This window comes from Lonchura striata, chromosome 27 (genome assembly GCF_050655825.1).
Source record: "Lonchura striata isolate lonStrDom1 chromosome 27, ASM5065582v1, whole genome shotgun sequence".
NCBI classification, from domain to species: Eukaryota; Metazoa; Chordata; class Aves; order Passeriformes; family Estrildidae; genus Lonchura; species Lonchura striata.
In genome coordinates, this window is record NC_140729.1 from 1,718,341 (window position 1) to 1,736,420 (window position 18,080).

The 18,080-nt window shown below is 64.4% G+C and overlaps 1 protein-coding gene across 2 annotated transcripts; it reads right to left on the reverse strand.

Moving 5' to 3' along the window:
- Nucleotides 1-798: 798 nt before the first annotated feature.
- Nucleotides 799-18,009, reverse strand: GPR179 (G protein-coupled receptor 179). Of its 2 annotated transcripts, none has more exons than XM_085561774.1 (11): nt 16,077-18,009; nt 15,293-15,401; nt 13,136-13,238; nt 12,360-12,556; nt 12,186-12,254; nt 11,801-11,889; nt 10,398-10,636; nt 9,171-9,309; nt 7,822-7,927; nt 7,223-7,369; nt 799-6,933 (listed from the first exon to the last, which is right to left on the reverse strand). In XM_085561774.1, the coding sequence occupies exons 1-11, from the start codon at nt 16,919-16,921 to the stop codon at nt 1,969-1,971; spliced, it is 7,008 nt and encodes a 2,335-aa protein (XP_085417900.1). In that variant the 5' UTR covers nt 16,922-18,009; the 3' UTR covers nt 799-1,968. The 2 variants fall into 2 exon arrangements, with proteins under 2 accessions (XP_085417900.1, XP_077644514.2); XM_077788388.2 differs by having other exon boundaries at nt 11,801-11,910.
- Between the last annotated feature and the right edge of the window lie 71 nt (nt 18,010-18,080).

Here is an 18,080-nt window from a genome sequence, read left to right on the forward strand (position 1 = left end):
AAAAAGAGGAGCTGTGACTCCTTTTTGCTTCTCCGTGTTTCATTTTGGGAGGGCAGGAGCTCCTCTTTGTGCCGTGCTGGGAGAGGAGCCAGCAGTGGAATCCCTGCCATGTCCCTTGGGATGTCACAGGGGTGTCCTAAAAAATTGTTTTTATTTGTTTATTATTTTATTATTTAAAAATTGTCGCAATCTGTTCCTAAAAAAAAAAAACAAAAACCAAAAAAAACCAATTTCCACGGAGTGTGGGAGCTCAGATCTCTCTGTGGATCCCAGGGCAGGAGGGGATGGAATTCCTGCACCTGGAGGGAGGGGAGGATTGGGATTGTTCAGGCTGGAAAAGGGGAATTTTGGGGTGACCCCATGGAGGATTCCCTGAAGGAACTATGGGGAAAGATGGGAGAGAGGGATGAAGGGCACAGGGAATGGGTTCCTTCTGCCAGAGGCCAGGGAGAGGTGGAATTTTGGGAATATTCCTCCCTGAGGGGCTGGGATGGAATTCCCAGAGAAGCTGAGGCTGCCCCTGGATCCCTGGAAGTGTCCAGGGCCAGGTTGGAGCAGCCTGGGACAGTGGGAAGTGTCCCTGGATGGAATTTAAAGCTCCTTCCCTCCAAACCTGGGGTTCTGTGGGGTTCCCCGGAATGGAAAGGGGATTTTGGGGTGGAATGTGGCTTTTTTTGGGAGCATGGCCTTTCCTTCCAGCCACTCAACCCCTCCAGTGCTGGATTTCCTCTCCAGCGCCTTCCCTGGGGGTATCCCAGCTGGGCCCCACCTCGCCGTGAGCCTCTCCGAGCGCACTCCGTAGAGAATTCCGTTTATTTTCCTGTATTTACACAAAATTACACAGCCAGGACCTTCAGGCTCACAGCCCCAGACCCCTCCCCACAGTCCAAATCCAGGGCTGGGCAGGGGCAGCAGGATGGATCCATGGAGGGATGGGATCCATGGATGGATGGATGGATGGAATCCATGGATGGATGGATGGATGGATGGATGGATGGATGGATGGATGGATGGATGGAATCTATGGATGGATGGATGATGGATGGAGGATGGAATCCATGGATGGATGGATTGAATCCATGGAGGGATGGATGGAGGATGGATGGATGGATGGATGGAATTCATGGAGGGACAGAAGGAATCCATGGAGGGATGGGATGGAATCCATAGAGAGATGGAGGGATGGATAGAAGGAATCCATGGATGGATGGATGGAATCCAGGGATGGAGGGATCCATGGAGGAATGGATGGAATCCATGGATGGATAGATGGATGGAGGGAAGGAAGGACAGAGGGATGGATCCAGGATGAGTGGAGGGATGGATGGATGATGGATGGATGGAATCCATGGAGGGATGGATGGAATCCAGGGATGGAATCCATGGAGGGAGGGGTGATGGATGGATGGATGGAATCCATGGATGGATGGATTGAATCCATGGAGGATGGATGGATGATGGAATCCATGGAGGGATGAATGGAGGATGGATGGAGGGATTGATGGATGGAGGGATGGATCCGTGGATGGATGGATGGATGGATGGATGGATGGATGGATGGATGGATGGAATCCATGGATGGAGGGAAGGAAGGACAGAGGGATGGATCCATGGATGAGTGGAGGGATGGATGGATGATGGATGGATGGAATCCATGGATGGATGGATTGAATCCATGGAGGGATGGATGGGTGATGGATGGATGATGGAATCCATGGAGGGATGGGTGATGGATGGATGGAATCCATGGATGGATGGATTGAATCCATGGAGGGATGGATGGAGGATGGATGGATGATGGAATCCATGGAGGGATGGGTGATGGATGGATGGAATCCATGGATGGATGGATTGAATCCATGGAGGGATGGATGGAGGATGGATGGATGATGGAATCCATGGAGGGATGGGTGATGGATGGATGGAATCCATGGATTCATGGATGGAGCCACTGGTGCTGGGATCCACTCACACCCCACCCCCATCCCGGGCTCTGCCGTGCCCGGGGCAGGTCCGGGAGGGATCCGTGCTCTCCTCCTCCCACGGACACACCTCCGAGCTGTTCCTCATGTCCAAACTGGGCTTGGCCGGTCCTGCTGGAGCCTCTCCAGCTTCCCAAGGACAAACCTCGGCCAGGCCAGCGCCAGGGCCGGGGCTGCTGCCCACCCCTGGGCGCTGGGCGCCGGGCAGGAGTCGGCACAGGGGTTTGTGCTCGTGGGATTTTTCCAGAGGTGTTGGAGACCCGGTGCTGGCACCCGGTTGTCCCATCCCTGCAGAGGAAGCTTTTTGGGCTGCCTGTGCCTGCACATCTGGCTGGGACATTTCCTCCTCCAACCCAACGGGCGCCGCTGCTTCCCAGGGGCAGATTGCAGATTTCCTGCTCTCCGTGCTGTGGGATTTGTGGGATGGCTCCTTCCCCACGGCAGATTTCGGGGACAGCTCCTCCCTGTCCAGGCTCTCCCATGGACAGATGGACTCCCGGTCTCTGCTCCCCTTCTCCTCAGCTTTGGAGGCTTCTGGTGGGAGTTTCTCCTTTCCTGGGGCTGTTCCTTTCTCCAGCTGAGGCTCAGCCACCTCCCAGGGACAGATTTCAGCTTTGTCACTGGATTTAGAGCCCTGAGACTCCCAGGGACAGATGGATTCCCTCTCTCTGCTGCCCTTCTCCAGAGCTTTGGTTGTGTCTTTTCCTGGGAGTTTCTCCTTTCCTGGGGCTGTTCCTTTCTCCAGCTGAGGTTCAGCCACCTCCCAGGGACAGATTTCAGCTTTGTCACTGGATTTAGAGCCCTGAGACTCCCAGGGACAGATCTCTGCCTTCTCCGAGCTCTGGGATTTCCCTGGAGCTCCTTTGGTCAGTGCTGAGCTCCCAGTTTGGGATTTGGCCAGGGTCAGCTCTGTGTCTGGGCTCTCCCAAGGACAGATGGATTCCCTCTCTCTGCTCCCCTTCTCTGCTTTTCCCGGGAGTTTCTCCTTTCCTGGGGCTGTTCCTTTCTCCAGCTCAGGCTCAGCCACCTCCCATGGACAGATTTCAGCTTTGCTGCTGGATTCAACATCCTGAGTATCCCAGGGACAGATCTCTGCCTTCTCCGAGCTCTGGGGTCTCCCTGAAGGAGCTTTGGGCAGTGCTGAGCTCCCAGTTTGGGATTTGACCAGGGGTTGCTCCGTGTCTGGGCTCTCCCAAGGACAGATTTCAGCTTTGCTGCTGGATTCGAGTTCCCAGGGACAGATCTCTGCCTTCTCCGAGCTCTGGGATCTCCCTGGAGCTCCTTTGGGCAGTGCTGAGCTCCCAGTTGGGGGTTTGGCTGGGGTCAGCTCTGTGTCCTGGCTCTCCCAAGGACAGACGGATGCTCGGTCTCTGTTTCCCTTCTCCGGAATTTTAGAGGCTTCTCTTGATGGGAGTCTCTCCTTAATTGGGGCTGTTCCTTTCTCCAGCTGAGGTTCAGCCACCTCCCAGGGACAGATTTCAGATTTGCTGCTGGATTCAACCTCCCAAGGACAGATCTCTGCCCTCTCTGAGCTCTGGAATTTCCCTGGAGCTCCTTTGGGCAGTGCTGAGCTCCCAGTTTGGGGTTTGGCCGGGGTCAGCTCCGTGTCTGGGCTCTCCCAAGGACAGATGGATTCCCTCTCTCTGCTCCCCTTCTCTGCTTTTCCCAGGAGTTTCTCCTTTCCTGGGGCTGTTCCTTTCTCCAGCTGAGGTTCAGCCACTTCCCAGGGACAGATTTCAGCTTTGCTGCTGGATTCAACATCCTGACTCTCCCAGGGACAGATCTCTGCCTTCTCCAAGCTCTGGGATGTCCCTGAAGGAGCTTTGGGCAGTGCTGAGCTCCCAGTTTGGGATTTGACCAGGGGTTGCTCCGTGTCTGGGCTCTCCCAAGGACAGATTTCAGATTTGCTGCTGGATTCGAGTTCCCAGGGACAGATCTCTGCCTTCTCCGAGCTCTGGGATGTCCCTGAAGGAGCTTTGGGCAGTGCTGAGCTCCCAGTTTGGGGTCTGGCCGGGGTCAGCTCCCTGTCCTGGCTCTCCCAAGGACAGACGGACGCTCGGTCTCTGCTGCCCAGGGATCTCTCCGGGCTGCCCAGCGCTGCCTGGCGCGTGATGCGCTTGTCCCCCTTGGTGCCACCAGCAGGGACCTGCTTTGCCTTTGGCTGCTGGCAGGGAGGTTCAGCCACTTCCCAGGGACAGATCTTGGCTTTGCTGCTGGATTCGACCTCCCAAGGACAGATCTCTGCCTTCTCTGAGCTCTGGGATGTCCCTGAAGGAGCTTTGGGCAGTGCTGAGCTCCCAGTTTGGGGTTTGGTCGGGGGCTGCTCTGTTTCTGGGCTCTCCCAAGGACAGATGGATTCCCTCTCTCTGCTGCCCTTCTCCAGAGCTTTGGTTGTGTCTTTTCCTGGGAGTTTCTCCTTTCCTGGGGCTGTTCCTTTCTCCAGCTGAGGTTCAGCCACCTCCCAGGGACAGATTTCAGCTTTGTCACTGGATTTAAGGTCCTGACTCTCCCAGGGACAGATCTCTGCCTTCTCCGAGCTCTGGGATCTCCCTGGAGGAGATTTGGGCAGGGATTTGGCTGGGTGCTGCTTTCCTTTTTCCGGTGCTCTGGCTCCCACTTTTTCTTCCCCTTTGGAAGTGCCACGCGTGTCCTCCCTCGATCTCTCCTTCCCCGACGGAGCTGCAGCCTCTTCCCAGGGGCAGATCTCCGTTTTTGGGCGCGGCTCACCCTCCACCTCCCAGGGACAGATGCTGGCCTTTTTAATCTCCTCAGCCCGCTGGGATGAGGCTCTGGGCAGAGCTGGGGGTTTTCCCATCCCAGGCTGCTCCACACCTCCAGATTTGGGGGATCCCTGCTCTGGCAGAGCCCCTTCTGTGTCCCAGGGGCAGATTTCTGCTCGGACACTCCCTCCCTGTTCCCGGCTCTCCCACGGGCACACCTCAACCCTCCTGCCCTCCGCTTCCTCCGGGGCCAATTTGGGCAGCTCTGGTGGCTTTTCCATGCCCGGAGAGCGCTGAGAATCCGCCTCACTGCCGCCCATCCCCGGGCAGATTCCTGCTTCGGGGCTGGAATCTCCCCGCGTTCCTGGGGGCTGCGCTCTCCCAGCCCCGCTCCTTCCAGGGACCCGCTCGGAGTCGGGCCGGCTGCTCGGCTCTCCCAGCGCCTTGTCCAGGCTCTCTGCCTCCTCCCGGGGAGCGATCGCCTGCTGGCGCAGCAGGGCTCCCCTTCCTGCCGGGGCTCCGAGCGAGCCGGGCGGACCGAGCCCAGCCCGCGGCTTCGGCCCCGCCGCGCCCCGCACGCTGCTCGGGGCGAGCTTCGCAGGCGGCTGCTCCTCCTCCTCCGGCTGGTCCCGGGGCTGGAAGGATCCGCTGGTCCCCTCGAGCTCGTCAAGTGTCCCTTCCTCCGCTGTGACCCCAGGAATGCCCTCCCCCAGATCCGGAGCCTCGTCCCTTTCCTGCGCCCGTGCCACCTCCGGGGGACGTTCAGCTCCTTGGTGGCCCGAGCTGGGTGGCTCCAGACGCCCACCAGTGCCCGCCTTCCCCCGGGCAGCGCTGGGCTCCTCTGCCGCTGTGTCCCCATCGCCTGTCCCCGCGGCCAGCCTGGCCCCCTGTCCTCCTGTCCCGCTGTCCCCCCAGCCCGCCGCTTCCCCGGGGGTGGCGGCGTTGTTGTTGTGCTGCAGGGCGGGGGTCTCCGGGCTCTGCCCGCTCCCCTCGGGGGTTTTGGCAGCGGGGTTTGGGCTGAGCCCCCCGAGGGACACGGCCGAGGCCTCTGCCAGGCCGGGCTTCTCCCTCCTGCTGCTGCTCCCCCTCTTCCTGAGGCTCCCCTCGCTTTTCCCTTTCAGGATGCTCTTCCCCCTGGAGCGGTTGAGGGCTTTGATGGCGAGTCCCAGGCTGCGGAAACTTTTCGCGGCGGGCGGCTTGGGCCCGGGGCTGGTGGCCGCTGTGTCACCGGGGCTCCCGGACTCTGCTGCCTCGGCCGCTTTTTGCTTCCTACTCAGAATCTCGTCCTGGATCAGCTCCCAGGGACAGACGTGTGCTGACCTCGGGGTCAGCATCCTGCCCTTCCCCGCCGGGGGGGACCCGCGCTCCGGGTCGTGCCCTGCCGTCCCCTCCGCCTGTCCCGCCGGTCCCGGGGGGCCCGGCGCTGGCTCCGGGCTGTCCCCGAGCGTCCCGGAGCGCTGCAGGCTCTGGTAGCGGACGGGGGGCGGAGGTGGCGTTTTCTTCACGGTCACCCGCACCTTCCTGGCCGGGCGGGCGCTGTCCACGCTGACGCTTTTTTTGACGGGCGCGTAGGTGACACGTTCGTGTCCCTCGGCATCTCCCGGCGGCGCCGCGTCCTCCTGCGAGCCTCGGGGGCTCTGGGGGGTGGCGGTGTCGCTGGGGACCCCCGGGGCCGGCGCGGAGAGGTGGCGGGCAGCCAGCAGCGCCACTTCCCTCGCCCCGGTGACAACGCTGTGCGACTTCTGCAAAGGCGGGGGGCGGCCCGGGGGTCGCTGCCAGTGCCCCGCCAGGTTTTGGGCGCTGGCCGATTTGCACAGGAGCGGGGCGGCGTCCAGCGAGTCGCTGTCCGATTGCTCCACGTCCCTCGCGGCCGCCGGCGGAGGCTCCTCGGGCGGGCTGCGGGTGGGCGACCCTCGGCGGGGCTCCCGCGGGGGTCCCTCGGAGCTGCGGGACTTGCGCAGGGCTGAGGAGCGGCGCCGGGAGCTTTCGTCCCGCATCCTCAGGCCGGTCCCGGAGGCATCGGCGAGCCGCTTGGCCGAGGAGCTGCGGCGGGACAGGGTCCCCGGCCGGTCCCCGGCGCCGCTCTCGGCCAGCCCGGCATCGCTGCGGCGCAGGATGGAGCGGGCGAGGCTGCGGCGGGAGCTGCGCTTCTTGGCCAGGTGCGGGTTGTTGGTGGCCATCCTCCACGTCTTGTGCACCTCCAGCTGTCGGTAGAGCTTCTTCAGCTCCTCCTGCGCCGCGGGCGGTGGTGGTGGGGGGGAACGCGGCAGAGAAAAGGGAGAGAGGAGAGCTCCTACATCGGGGGCTGCGGCCGGGACCGCCCCGCCGAGCCCCGCGTTGTCCCCGTGTCCCCAGAGCCGCCCGCGCTGCCCAGGGGACGCAGCGGGTTTGCCCACCCGGGTGGGGTCACCCTGCACCCCCTCGTCCCCTCCCTCTGCTTTGCATCAGGAAAAGATTGCGAAAGGCACCTCTTACTCTGCACAGCTAGCGTCAAAAGAAGGTCCTGAGTGTGCCACCCACCCGAATGTCATCGGGGTCGAGACTGCGCTCGCTCCAGGCGGACGCGATGCTGCTGTTCATGCAGGAGCCCGAGCGCCGCATGTCCAGCTCGTCCTCGTACACCTCGGCCGTGATCTCCTCCCGCAGCGGCGAGCCCGTGTGCAGGAACTGCGCGGGGACACGGGGAGTCACGCCGGGGGTCCCCTCCCAGCTCCCCGAATCTCCGGGATGAGTGTGAGCGATGGAATCGTGGAATTGTGGAGGCTGGAAAAACTCTCCGGGGTCGGCGAGTCCAGCTGCTCCCCCAGTGCTGACACAGCCACATCCACAGGTTCTCGAGCACTTCCAGGGGTGGGGATTCCACTTGTTCCAACCCCTGATCACCCTCTCCATGAGAAATTTCCCCAATATTCAACCCAAACCTTCCCTGGCAAACCCTGAGGCTGTTCCCTCTGCTCCTATCCCCATTCCCTGGCAGCAAAGCCTGACCCTCCGCAGGTCCTGTCAGGGACTTGTGGAGAGCCAGAAGGTCCCTCTTAGCTTCCTCTTCTCCCCCCAGCTCCCTGATCATCTCCTGGTGCTCCAGCGCCTTCCCCAGCTCCGTTCCTCCCCCGGAATACCTTGGGAATGAAGAGCAGGGCCAGGGTCATGGTGGTGGTGCCGTGGGTGTGAGCGAAGAAGAGCAGCAGAGTCCAGTCCGGGTGCAGCGAGGGGACGATCAGGAACCTGGCAGGGACCAGGGGGGCAGTGCCAGCTCCCACCACAGCCCCTCCCCACCTCCAGACTCCACAATCCCCTCTGGGCTGCTTGGCCACCCAAATCCTTCCCACTCTGAGGATCCTGAGCACCAAAACCCCTTTTATCTGCAGATCCTGAGCACCCAAATCCCCTTTTCTCCAAAGATCCAGAGCACCAAAACCCCCTTTTCTCCGAAGATCCAGAGCACCCAAATCCCCTTTTCTCTGCAGATCCAGTGCACCCAAATTCCCTTTGCTCTGCAGATCCTGAGCACCCAAACCTGCTTTTCTCTGAAGATCCAGAGCACCAAAACCCTTCCCACTGTGGGGGTCCCGAGCACCCAAATCCCATTTCCTCTGGATATCATGATCACCCAAATCCCCTTTTCTCCAAAGATCCTGAGCACCCAAACCCTTCCCACTGTGGGAGTCCCAAGCACCCAAACCCGCTTTCCTCTGGAGATCCAGAGCACCCAAATCCCCTTTTCTCTGCAGATCTTGAGCACCCAAACCCTTCCCATACTGAGGATCCAGAGCACCCAAACCCCCTTTTCTCCGAAGATCCGGAGCACCCAAACCTGCTTTTCTCTGCAGATCCAGAGCACTCAAATCCCCTTTTCTCTGAAGATCCAGAGCACCCAAACCTGCTTTTCTCTGCAGATCCAGAGCACCCAAACCTGCTTTTCTCTGAAGATCCAGAGCATCCCAAACTCTTCCCATGCTGAGGATCCTGATCACCCAAACCCCCTTTTCTCCGAAGATCCAGAGCACCCAAATTCCCTTTTCTCTGCAGATCCAGAGCACCCAAACCCTTCCCACTGTGGGGATCCTAAGCACCCAAACCCCCTTTCCCCTGCAGATCCAGAGCACCCAAACCTTTCCCACTCTGAGGATCCTGAGCACCCAAATCCCATTTCCTCTGGAGATCCAGAGCACTCAAATCCCCTTTCCCCTGCAGATCCAGAGCACCCAAACCTTTCCCACTCTGAGGATCCTGAGCACCCAAATCCCATTTCCTCTGGAGATCCAGAGCACTCAAATCCCCTTTCCCCTGCAGATCCAGAGCACCCAAACCTTTCCCACTCTGAGGATCCTGAGCACCCAAATCCCATTTCCTCTGGAGATCCTGAGCACCCAAACCCCCTTTCCCCTGCAGATCCAGAGCACCCAAACCCCACCTTGGAAGCCTCCTGAGCATCCCCGGGGGTGGCAGCCGTGGCTCGTGGCCCTACCTGAGCGTGTGGAAGGCGGCAGAGAGCACGAGCTCGTTGTGCAGGGCGATGCCCAGGTAGCGGGGCTCGTGGAAGGCCGAGGGCACGGCGCGCGTGGCGTGGCACAGGAAGCTGCCCCACAGCAGGAACAGCACCTCGGCTGTGGGGCACAGCAGGACCCGCCCTGAGCGGCCGCACCCCCCGCCCCCGGGCAGCTTTTTGGGGTGCTGCCCACCACCCTCACCCCGGAACGTGTTAGAGCTGGGTTTGGAGCATCCTACAGCGTGGCATTGCCGAAGTTTGGGACTCGACACCAGGGGATGCTCAGAGGGGAGGGTGGGAGGCAGCTGGGGGACCCCAACCCTCCTTGAAACCTTGAAACCTTTAATCCTCCTTCAGGTGGATTAAAGGGACAAGGGAATGAAAGGCCCAGATTGTGGGATGGGGTCCTGGGGCTGTGGGGATCCCAGATTTTGCAGCTTCCGTAAGGATTAAAGAGACAAGGGAATGAAAACCCCAAATTGTGAGATGGAGTCCTGGGGTTGTGGGGATCCCAGGTCCCTGTAGCCTCCAGGAGGATTAAACAGACAAAGGAATATGGGATGGAGTCCTGGGACCATAGGGACCCCCAGATCTTTGTAGCTTCCAGGAGGATTAAACACGCAAAGGAATGAAAGCCCCACAATGATGGGATGGAGTCCTGGGATCATAGGGACCCCCAGATCCTTTTAGCTTCCATAAGGATTAAACAGACAAGGGAATTTAAGCCCCACAATTATGGGGTGGGGTCCGTGGGGACCCCCAGATCCTTTTAGCTTCCATAAGGATTAAACAGACAAGGGAATTTAAGCCCCACAATTATGGGGTGGGGTCTGTGGGGACCCCCAGATCCTTTTAGCTTCCATAAGGATTAAACAGACAAGGGAATTTAAGCCCCACAATTATGGGGTGGGGTCCGTGGGCACCCCCAGATCCTTGCAGCTTCCAGGAGGATTAAACAGGTGAAGGAATTTAAACCCCACAATTATGGGGTGGGGTCTGTGGGGACTCCCGGATCCTCACAACTTCCAGGAAGGTTCAATGAATAACATAACTAAAGCCCCACAATTATGGGGTGGGGTCCGTGGGCACCCCCAGATCCTCGCAGCCTCCAGGAAGGTTCATCATAAGACAAGGAGAGCCCCACAGTTCTGGGCTGGGGTCCGGGGGCCCTGGGGACCCCCAGGGCGCGCCGGGGGCCGGTCTCACCGATGACCATCATGTAGTCCCAGCAGTCGTGGCGGCAGAGGGAGAAGCGGAGGCCGCGGGCGGTCTGGGCGCGGGTGACCAGCGGGACGTTCCTGCGGGCGTCCTGCAGCGCGCCCGCGGTCCAGGCGGCCAGGAACCAGAGCACGGGCAGCAGGATGGGCGCCAGCAGCCGCAGCGCGCGCCCGCTCGGCGCGGAGGGAGCGCGCCGCGCCGCCCGCGCCAGGAACGCCCTCAGCACCCTGCCGGGGGGCGCGGGGTGAGACCCCCGCCCGTCCACTGGGACCCCCGCCCGGCCCAGTGACACCCAGCCCATCCCAGTGAGACCCCAAACCCATCCCACTGAGACCCCCACCCATCCCAGTGACACCCAGCCCATCCCACTGAGACCCCAAACCCATCCCACTGGGACCCCAGCCCGGCCCAGTGACACCCAGCCCATCCCAGTGACACCCAGCCCATCCCACTGAGACCCCCACCCATCCCAGTGACACCCAGCCCATCCCAGTGACACCCAGCCCATCCCACTGAGACCCCCACCCATCCCAGTGACACCCAGCCCATCCCAGTGAGACCCCAAACCCATCCCAGTGACACCCAGCCCATCCCAGTGACACCCAGCCCATCCCAGTGAGACCCCAAACCCATCCCAGTGACACCCAGCCCATCCCAGTGACACCCAGCCCATCCCACTGAGACCCCCACCCATCCCAGTGACACCCAGCCCATCCCAGTGACACCCAGCCCATCCCAGTGAGACCCCAAACCCATCCCACTGGGACCCCCACCCATTCCAGTGACACCCCCACCCATCCCAGTGAGACCCCAAACCATCCCACTGGGACCTCAATCCATCCCAGTGAGACCCCAAACCCATCCCACTGAAACCCCTCCCTATTCCAGTGAGACCCCAAACCCATTCCAGTGAGACCCCAAACCCATCCCAGTGGGACCCAAACCCATCCCATTTTGGGAGCCCCACGCTCTCCCCACTTTGGGGGTCCTAAGTACCCAAACTCTTCCCACTGTGGGGGTCCTGAGCCCCAAACCCTTCCCATTGTCCTGAGCCCCAAACCCTTCCCATTGTCCTGAGCCCCAAACCCTTCCCATTGTCCTGAGACCCAAACCCTTCCCATTGTCCTGAGCCCCAAACCCTTCCCATTGTCCTGAGACCCAAACCCTTCCCATTGTGGGAATCCTGAGACCCAAACCCTTCCCATTGTCCTGAGCCCCAAATCCCTCCTGCTGTGGGGTCCTGAGCCCCAAACCCTTCCTGTTCTGGGGGTCCTGAGCCCCAAACCCTTCCCATTGTCCTGAGCCCCAAAATCCCTCCTGCTGTGGGGTCCTGAGCCCCAAACCCTTCCCGCTGTGGGGGTCTCCAGCCCCCAGCCCCCCGTCCCAGCTACCTGTAGAGCTTGAGGGTGATGGTGCCGTAGACGATGGCGAAGCCGAGCATCCGCACCCAGCGCAGGACGATGCAGCGGAAGACGCTGGGCTGGAAGTACAGGATGAACACCTGGAGCAGCAGGAGAGAGGAATTCGGGCTGGGTCCCACCTGGCTTCCCTGTGCCACCCTCCCCCGTGACCCCGCAGCACCCACTGCACTCCTGCGGGAGGGCGGAGGGGATTTGGGCAGGGATTAATTCCCGCAGCCAGCGGGAGAAAAGGGATTTGGTTTTCTGAGAAGGTTTATAGCACAGCCCCCAGGGACCGTGCCAGCAAAAATTAACAATGAGGTGGAGCCGTGCCCGAAAACCCCATCCTGGAGCTTGGGGACAGCTGGATACTCACAGGGAAGTAGAGGAGGAGGGACCCGAAGAGGATGGTCTCCAGCAGGACGATTCCTGATGTCCGGATCCTCTGCAGGGATCGAGGCGTGAGGGGACGGGGTGTGGGCAGGGGGGATCCCTGTCCCCGCAGGGTTTGGGGTGACAGTGGAGCAAGGGGGGCGCGGGGACGCCTTGCCTTGCTGCGTCGGAAGTGGTAGGACAGGAGCATGCTGAGGAACACGGCCAGCATGCAGCAGGCCTGGCACGACAGCACCGCTGCCCGCAGCGCCCGGTCCTCCTGCACCAGGCAGGGCGAGTCGTCCTCGCAGGTGGCACAGCCCGGGGGGCACGGCCGGCACCCCAGCCGGGACCCCCCGTCTGCCCCTGCCACACCTGGGGACAGAGCCACGGCCAGGTGGGATCACTGGGGTGGGGTCAGCACGACCCGGGTGGGATCAGCACGACCCGGGTGGAATTCCCACATCCTGGGTGGGATCAGCACGACCCGGGTGGGATCCCCACATCCCAGGTGGGATCCCCACATCCCGGGTGGGATCAGCACGACCCGGGTGGGATCAGCACGACCCGGGTGGAATTCCCACATCCTGGGTGGGATCAGCACGTCCCAGCTGGAATTGCCACATCCCGGGTGGGATCCCCACATCCCAGGTGGGATCCCCACATCCTGGGTGGGATCCCCACATCCCGGGTTCCATCCCCACATCCCGGGTGGGATCCCCACATCCCGAGTGGGATCCCCACATCCCGGGTGGGATCCCCACATCCCGGGTGGGATCCCCACATCCTGGGTTCCATCCCCACATCCCAGGTGCCATCCCCACATCCCAGGGCCTGGTGGCACCCCCCACACCCCCCACGTGTTCTGTGTCCCCAAACCCCCAGCCCTGTCCCCCCGTGCTGTATCCGTGTGCCACGGGGGACAGCGGGGACCCCGGCCCTGGTGTCTCTCACCTGCCCAGGCACCGCTGGCCGCTCCGCCGGCCCTGTAAAAACCCGGCTTGCACCTGCACAGGTACCTCCCGAGGACGAAGCCATGGCTCTCCTGGGGGACACACTGAAGGGGACATCCTGAGACACGTTCCCCACCCCCCCGTGTCCCCTCTGTCCCCAAATCCCTCCCCCCCAGGGCTTCCAGCAGCCCCCACCTCACGGATACCTGACCCCACGCCGTCCTCCCCCCACAGCCGCGAGGAATCAGTGGTTAAACATTTCAGAATTAAAACCCCGAAGCTTGGCCCCCAAATCCCTCCCTAAAACCTAAATGGACACCTAATGCACCCTAATCCTGCCCAGCCGTGACGGCAGCCTCGGCCCGGGCCCCGCTCCCTAATCCCCCCCGGCCGCATCCCGCTCCGCTGGGCATTGTTGTTTCCTGGAGGGATGCCCGGGCCCCTGGAGGGCACCGCCGGTAGGAAACAGGAGCTGGCGACGCCTTGGAGCTCTGGATGGCACCCCAAAACTGGAGGGCTGCGGGGTTCGCCCCGCCCGGGGGTGCTGCTGGTTGTGCCAAGCCCCGAAACGCCCGGGCAGCGCTGTCCCGCCGGGGTGGGCACCGCTGGAGGGGCCGGGGTGATGCTGCCAGACCCCGTCCCCACCGTCCCCGCGGTGCCCGGGCAGGGAGGAGCAGCCGGGCTGGCGGTGGGGAGGGAAGATTTGCACAATAAACCTCTCGCCGCGGTGCGAGAGCAGCTGAGCGAAGCAGATGGATCGGCCGGGAGAGGATAAAGCTCAGGCCGGAGGGAGGGACGCGGCCCACGGGCAGCACGGCCGGGGCTACGGGGGTGGTTGTGGGTGCGGGGTGCCCCGGTCCTGGCAGGGAATGGAGTTTGGGGTGCCCCGGTCCTGGCAGGGGATGGAGTGCGGGGTGCCCCGGTCCTGGCAGGGGATGGAGTGCGGGGTACCCCGGTCCTGGCAGGGGATTGAGTTTGGGGTGCCCAGGTCCTGGCAGGATATGGAGTGCGGGGTGCCCCGGTCCTGACAGGGGATGGAGTTTGGGGTACCCCGGTCCTGGCAGGGGAGAGGATGGGATGTGGGTACCCTGGTCCTGGCAGGGGATGGAGTGCGGGGTACCCCGGTCCTGGCAGGGAATAGAGTGCGGGGTGCCCCGGTCCTGGCAGGGAATGGGATGGAGTTTGGGGTACCCCGGTTCTGGCAGGGGATGGGATGAAGTGCGGGCACCCCGGTCCTGGCAGGGGATGGAGTTTGGGGTACCCAGGTCCTGGCAGGGGATGGAGTTTGGGGTACCCAGGTCCTGGCAGGGGATGGAGTTTGGATACCCCGGTCCTGGCAGGGGATGGAGTTTGGGGTACCCCGGTCCTGGCAGGGGATGGGATGGAGTGCGGGCACCCTGGTCCTGGCAGGGGATGCGGTGCAGGGTGCCCAGGTCCTGGCAGGGGAGGGGATGCGGTACGGGGTGCCCAGGTCCTGGCAGGGGAGGGGATGCGGTGCGGGGTGCCCAGGTCCTGGCAGGGGAGAGGATGGGATGTGGGTACCCTGGTCCTGGCAGGAAATGGAGTGCGGGGTGCCCAGGTCCTGGCAGGGGATGGGATGGAGTGCGGGCACCCCGGTCCTGGCAGGGAATGGAGTTTGGGGTACCCTGGTCCCGGCAGGGGATGGAGTTTGGGGTACCCTGGTCCCGGCAGGAGAGGGATGCGGTGCAGGGTGCCCAGGTCCTGGCAGGGGATGGAGTTTGGGGTACCCTGGTCCTGGCAGGGGATGGGATGGAGTGCAGGGTGCCCAGGTCCTGGCAGGGGATGCGGTGCAGGGTGCCCAGGTCCTGGCAGGGGATGCGGTGCAGGGTGCCCAGGTCCTGGCAGGGGAGGGGATGTGGTGCGGGGTACCCTGGTCCTGGCAGGGGATGTGGTGCAGGGTGCCCAGGTCCTGGCAGGGGAGGGGATGCGGTGCGGGGTACCCTGGTCCTGGCAGGGGATGTGGTGCAGGGTGCCCAGGTCCTGGCAGGGGAGGGGATGCGGTGCGGGGTACCCTGGTCCTGGCAGGGGAGGGGATGCGGTGCGGGGTGCCCAGGTCCTGGCAGGGGAGGGGATGCGGTGCGGGGTGCCCAGGTCCTGGCAGGGGAGGGGATGCGGTGCGGGGTGCCAGGGCCGGTACCTGGGTGCTGTTGAGGTCACAGCGGTGCGTGTCCGAGAACCAGCCCGGCCCGCTGGAGCACTGGTCGATGGCCACGTCCCGCAGCTCCACGTCCACCCGCACGACCCCCCTGTGACCAGGGACGGGGTCAGCCCGGGGGGTGGCGTGGGGCGACCCCGTGCCCACCCACCCACCCCGTGCCACCCACCCGGAGTGGCCGAGCCCCGGTGGGGCTGGGGCTCGGAGCAGGGGGACGGTGACCGCGGGCAGCGATGGCCCCAGACCCCCGGACAGGGCTGTTGTCCCTCGGGGGCTGGAGCTGGGCCAGGGGCAGAGGCAGCAGCTCCTGGGTGTGAATTCTGCCCCTCCAGAGGGATTTTAATGCAAAAGATGGGGAAATTGGGGCCGCTCTTGCCCGGGTTCTCCAAAGGGGACGCGGATTTCCCCTTGGAAATGGGGCCGTGTCCCGGCTCTGGGACTGATCCCAGCTGACCCTTCCCTCCCCACCGCCTCCCTCTGCGGCTCCCCGCGCAGTGGGGTGCAGCAGGCACCCCCCAATCGCGGGGTCACCCGCCCCCAACGCAGCAGCGACAAGGGGCTGGCAGCGCAAGGTGGGGCAGCACAGGGGACACCGGGAGGGGACCGAGGGTCACCTGCGTGCTTGGGGATGTGTAAAAACACCCACCGGCACCCGCAGAGGGACACGGGGTGGGTGACACATCCAGCCGCACCCCCAGCACACACACGGGGACACCCCCCACCCCTTTTTACACCCACCCCCAAACCCCTCCGGGGCTCCACTCACTTGAACTCGGGGCTGAGGTCGGGCTTGAGCCCGTAGAAGGCGGAGGAGAGCGTGACGGCCCAGGTGGGCACGAAGCGACCCTCGCGGCACTCCAGGAAGGGCGGCGACCACCGCACGTGGCCCGGGTCGCCCAGGTAGCTGTCCCCCCGCTGCCACTTGGGGGTCTCCAGGCTGCGCAGGTCGTTGCTGAGCAGCCGCTTGCGGAGCGCCGGGAGCCGCTGCGACTTGAGGCCGTTGAACCACTCGCTGTCCCAGCTGAGGTTGCCCAGGTCGGGAGCGGCGTTGGACACGTCCTGCAGCAGGATCTGCCCGTCGCCCTTGGTGGCCTGCAGCATCAGCCGCGGCTTGGGGGCCAGCGGGTGCGCGTCGAGGGCCAGCACCGCCCTGCGCACCCACGGGTGCCCCTCGGCCAGGCTGCGGACCAGCGCCTGGTACCACTCCACGTCCTCGGCCACGCTGGCCTCGCGGATGTCGTTGGTCTGGAAGAGCATGTTGAGGAAGTTGGCGGCGTGGGCCAGCGCCTCGGGGGCGGCTCGCAGGGCTGCCCGCAGCCCCGGGGGTGGCCCGGACCCGGGGGCACCGGCCGCGACAGCCCCGCTGCTGCAGTTGGCCCGGGCCAGGCGCTCGGCATCGCCCGTGCGCAGGAACGCCAGCGCCGCCGCCGCGCCCTCGCTGTCCCCCGGCGCTCCCGGCTCCGCCGTGGGCGCCCACGAGGGTGAGGGGGCCGGCGACCACCCCTCCGGCCGCGGGGGTCTCCCCTGCGGGCGCTGCCCCGCCGCCAGCACGGCGACCTGCAGCAGCGCCGCGCCGAAGCCCCAGAGCGGCGCCCACCGGCACGGCCCCATGGCTGGGGGGGCTCAGCGGAGCCCCCCGGTCCCCGGCGGCTCCCGCGGCCGGCCCGGGGGGCGCATGGCGGGCAGCGGGACCCCGAGCTGCCCGGAGCCGGCCCCGCGCTCTGCCGCCCGTTCTTCTCCGCCGGCGATGCCGGAGCAGACGTCAGCGGCTCCAAACCGCGCTCAGCGGCTGGCGCTGCCCGGAGCTCCCCCCGCCGTGCCCGCCCCCGCGCTCCCGTTCGGGCGGCAGCGCTGCCCGGAGCCCCCCGGTGTGAGCCCCGAGGGGACCCCGCGGCCCGGCCCCGATGCAAGCGCATCCCGATGGGAAGCCATGGCAACGGCAACCGGAATGTTCCCTGCCCGCGTCCCCCTCCCCGCGGCGGCCGGGGGGAGCGGGGTCCCGCGGGGTCGCGGCCGCTGCCCCCCACCCGCAGGCCGTGGCGTGGGAGTGGGGGGTGGCCCAACCCACGCGGGGTGTCCCTGTGGGGCTGGGGGTGCTGGGTGAGGACACGAGCGGGATCTGAAGCCCACCCGCCCACCCCCACCCAGGTGGGATGTCCCCCGCAGCACACCGGGGGTGCAACGGGGAAACTGAGGCACGGGAGGGTGCTCAGTTTCCTCGCTCCAGCATCAAGAAACGATGAGCTTCCCCAGCCCCAGCCCGTGGGGAGAGCCGGTCCCCGTCCCCTCTGCTCCGGTTGGGACGCGCCGCCCGCCAGAACCGGGCAAGAGCCGCGCAGGGCTCGCGGTGCCAAGCGCCGCGTGCCCGTGCCTCAGTTTCCCCCACCGCATTCGCCGGTCCCGGAGCGGGGGATGAGTCCGAGGGGTCACGGCGGGAGCTGCGTGTCCGGGAGCCCTTCCCTACGCCCCGGCCCCACCGTCCGTGACCCTCCCGTCCCCGCGGGTGCGGGACCGCGGTGGCGCCGGGGTTCGGAACCGGTCCCGCCCGCGGGTACTGGGGACCCGGAGCGGCTCCCGGGGCTCGGAGCGGCTCCCGCCCGTGGACGCCGGAGCCACCCGTGCTGCCGGTGCCGCCGGTGGGCGCGGGGCTCGGAGCGGCTCCCGGTGGTCCCGCCGCCCTCAGGGTGCCCTCCACGCGCGTCCGGGGGGCTCGGGGGGCGCGGCCTCCACACCGGGGAGGGACCACAACCACCGGGAGAGGCGGGACCGG

Bases quoted from the DNA above. Each gene is read 5' to 3' on its own strand.
- GPR179 (XM_077788388.2), bottom strand. From the start codon at position 16,921: ATGGGGCCGTGCCGGTGGGCGCCGCTCTGGGGCTTCGGCGCGGCGCTG. The intron at 11,911-12,185 runs GTGAGTATCCAG...CTGCTGCTCCAG, and splicing joins CCCTCCTCCTCTACTTCCCT to GTGTTCATCCTGTACTTCCA. The intron at 10,637-11,800 runs GTAGCTGGGACG...GCCCCCCGGCAG, and splicing joins ATCACCCTCAAGCTCTACAG to GGTGCTGAGGGCGTTCCTGG.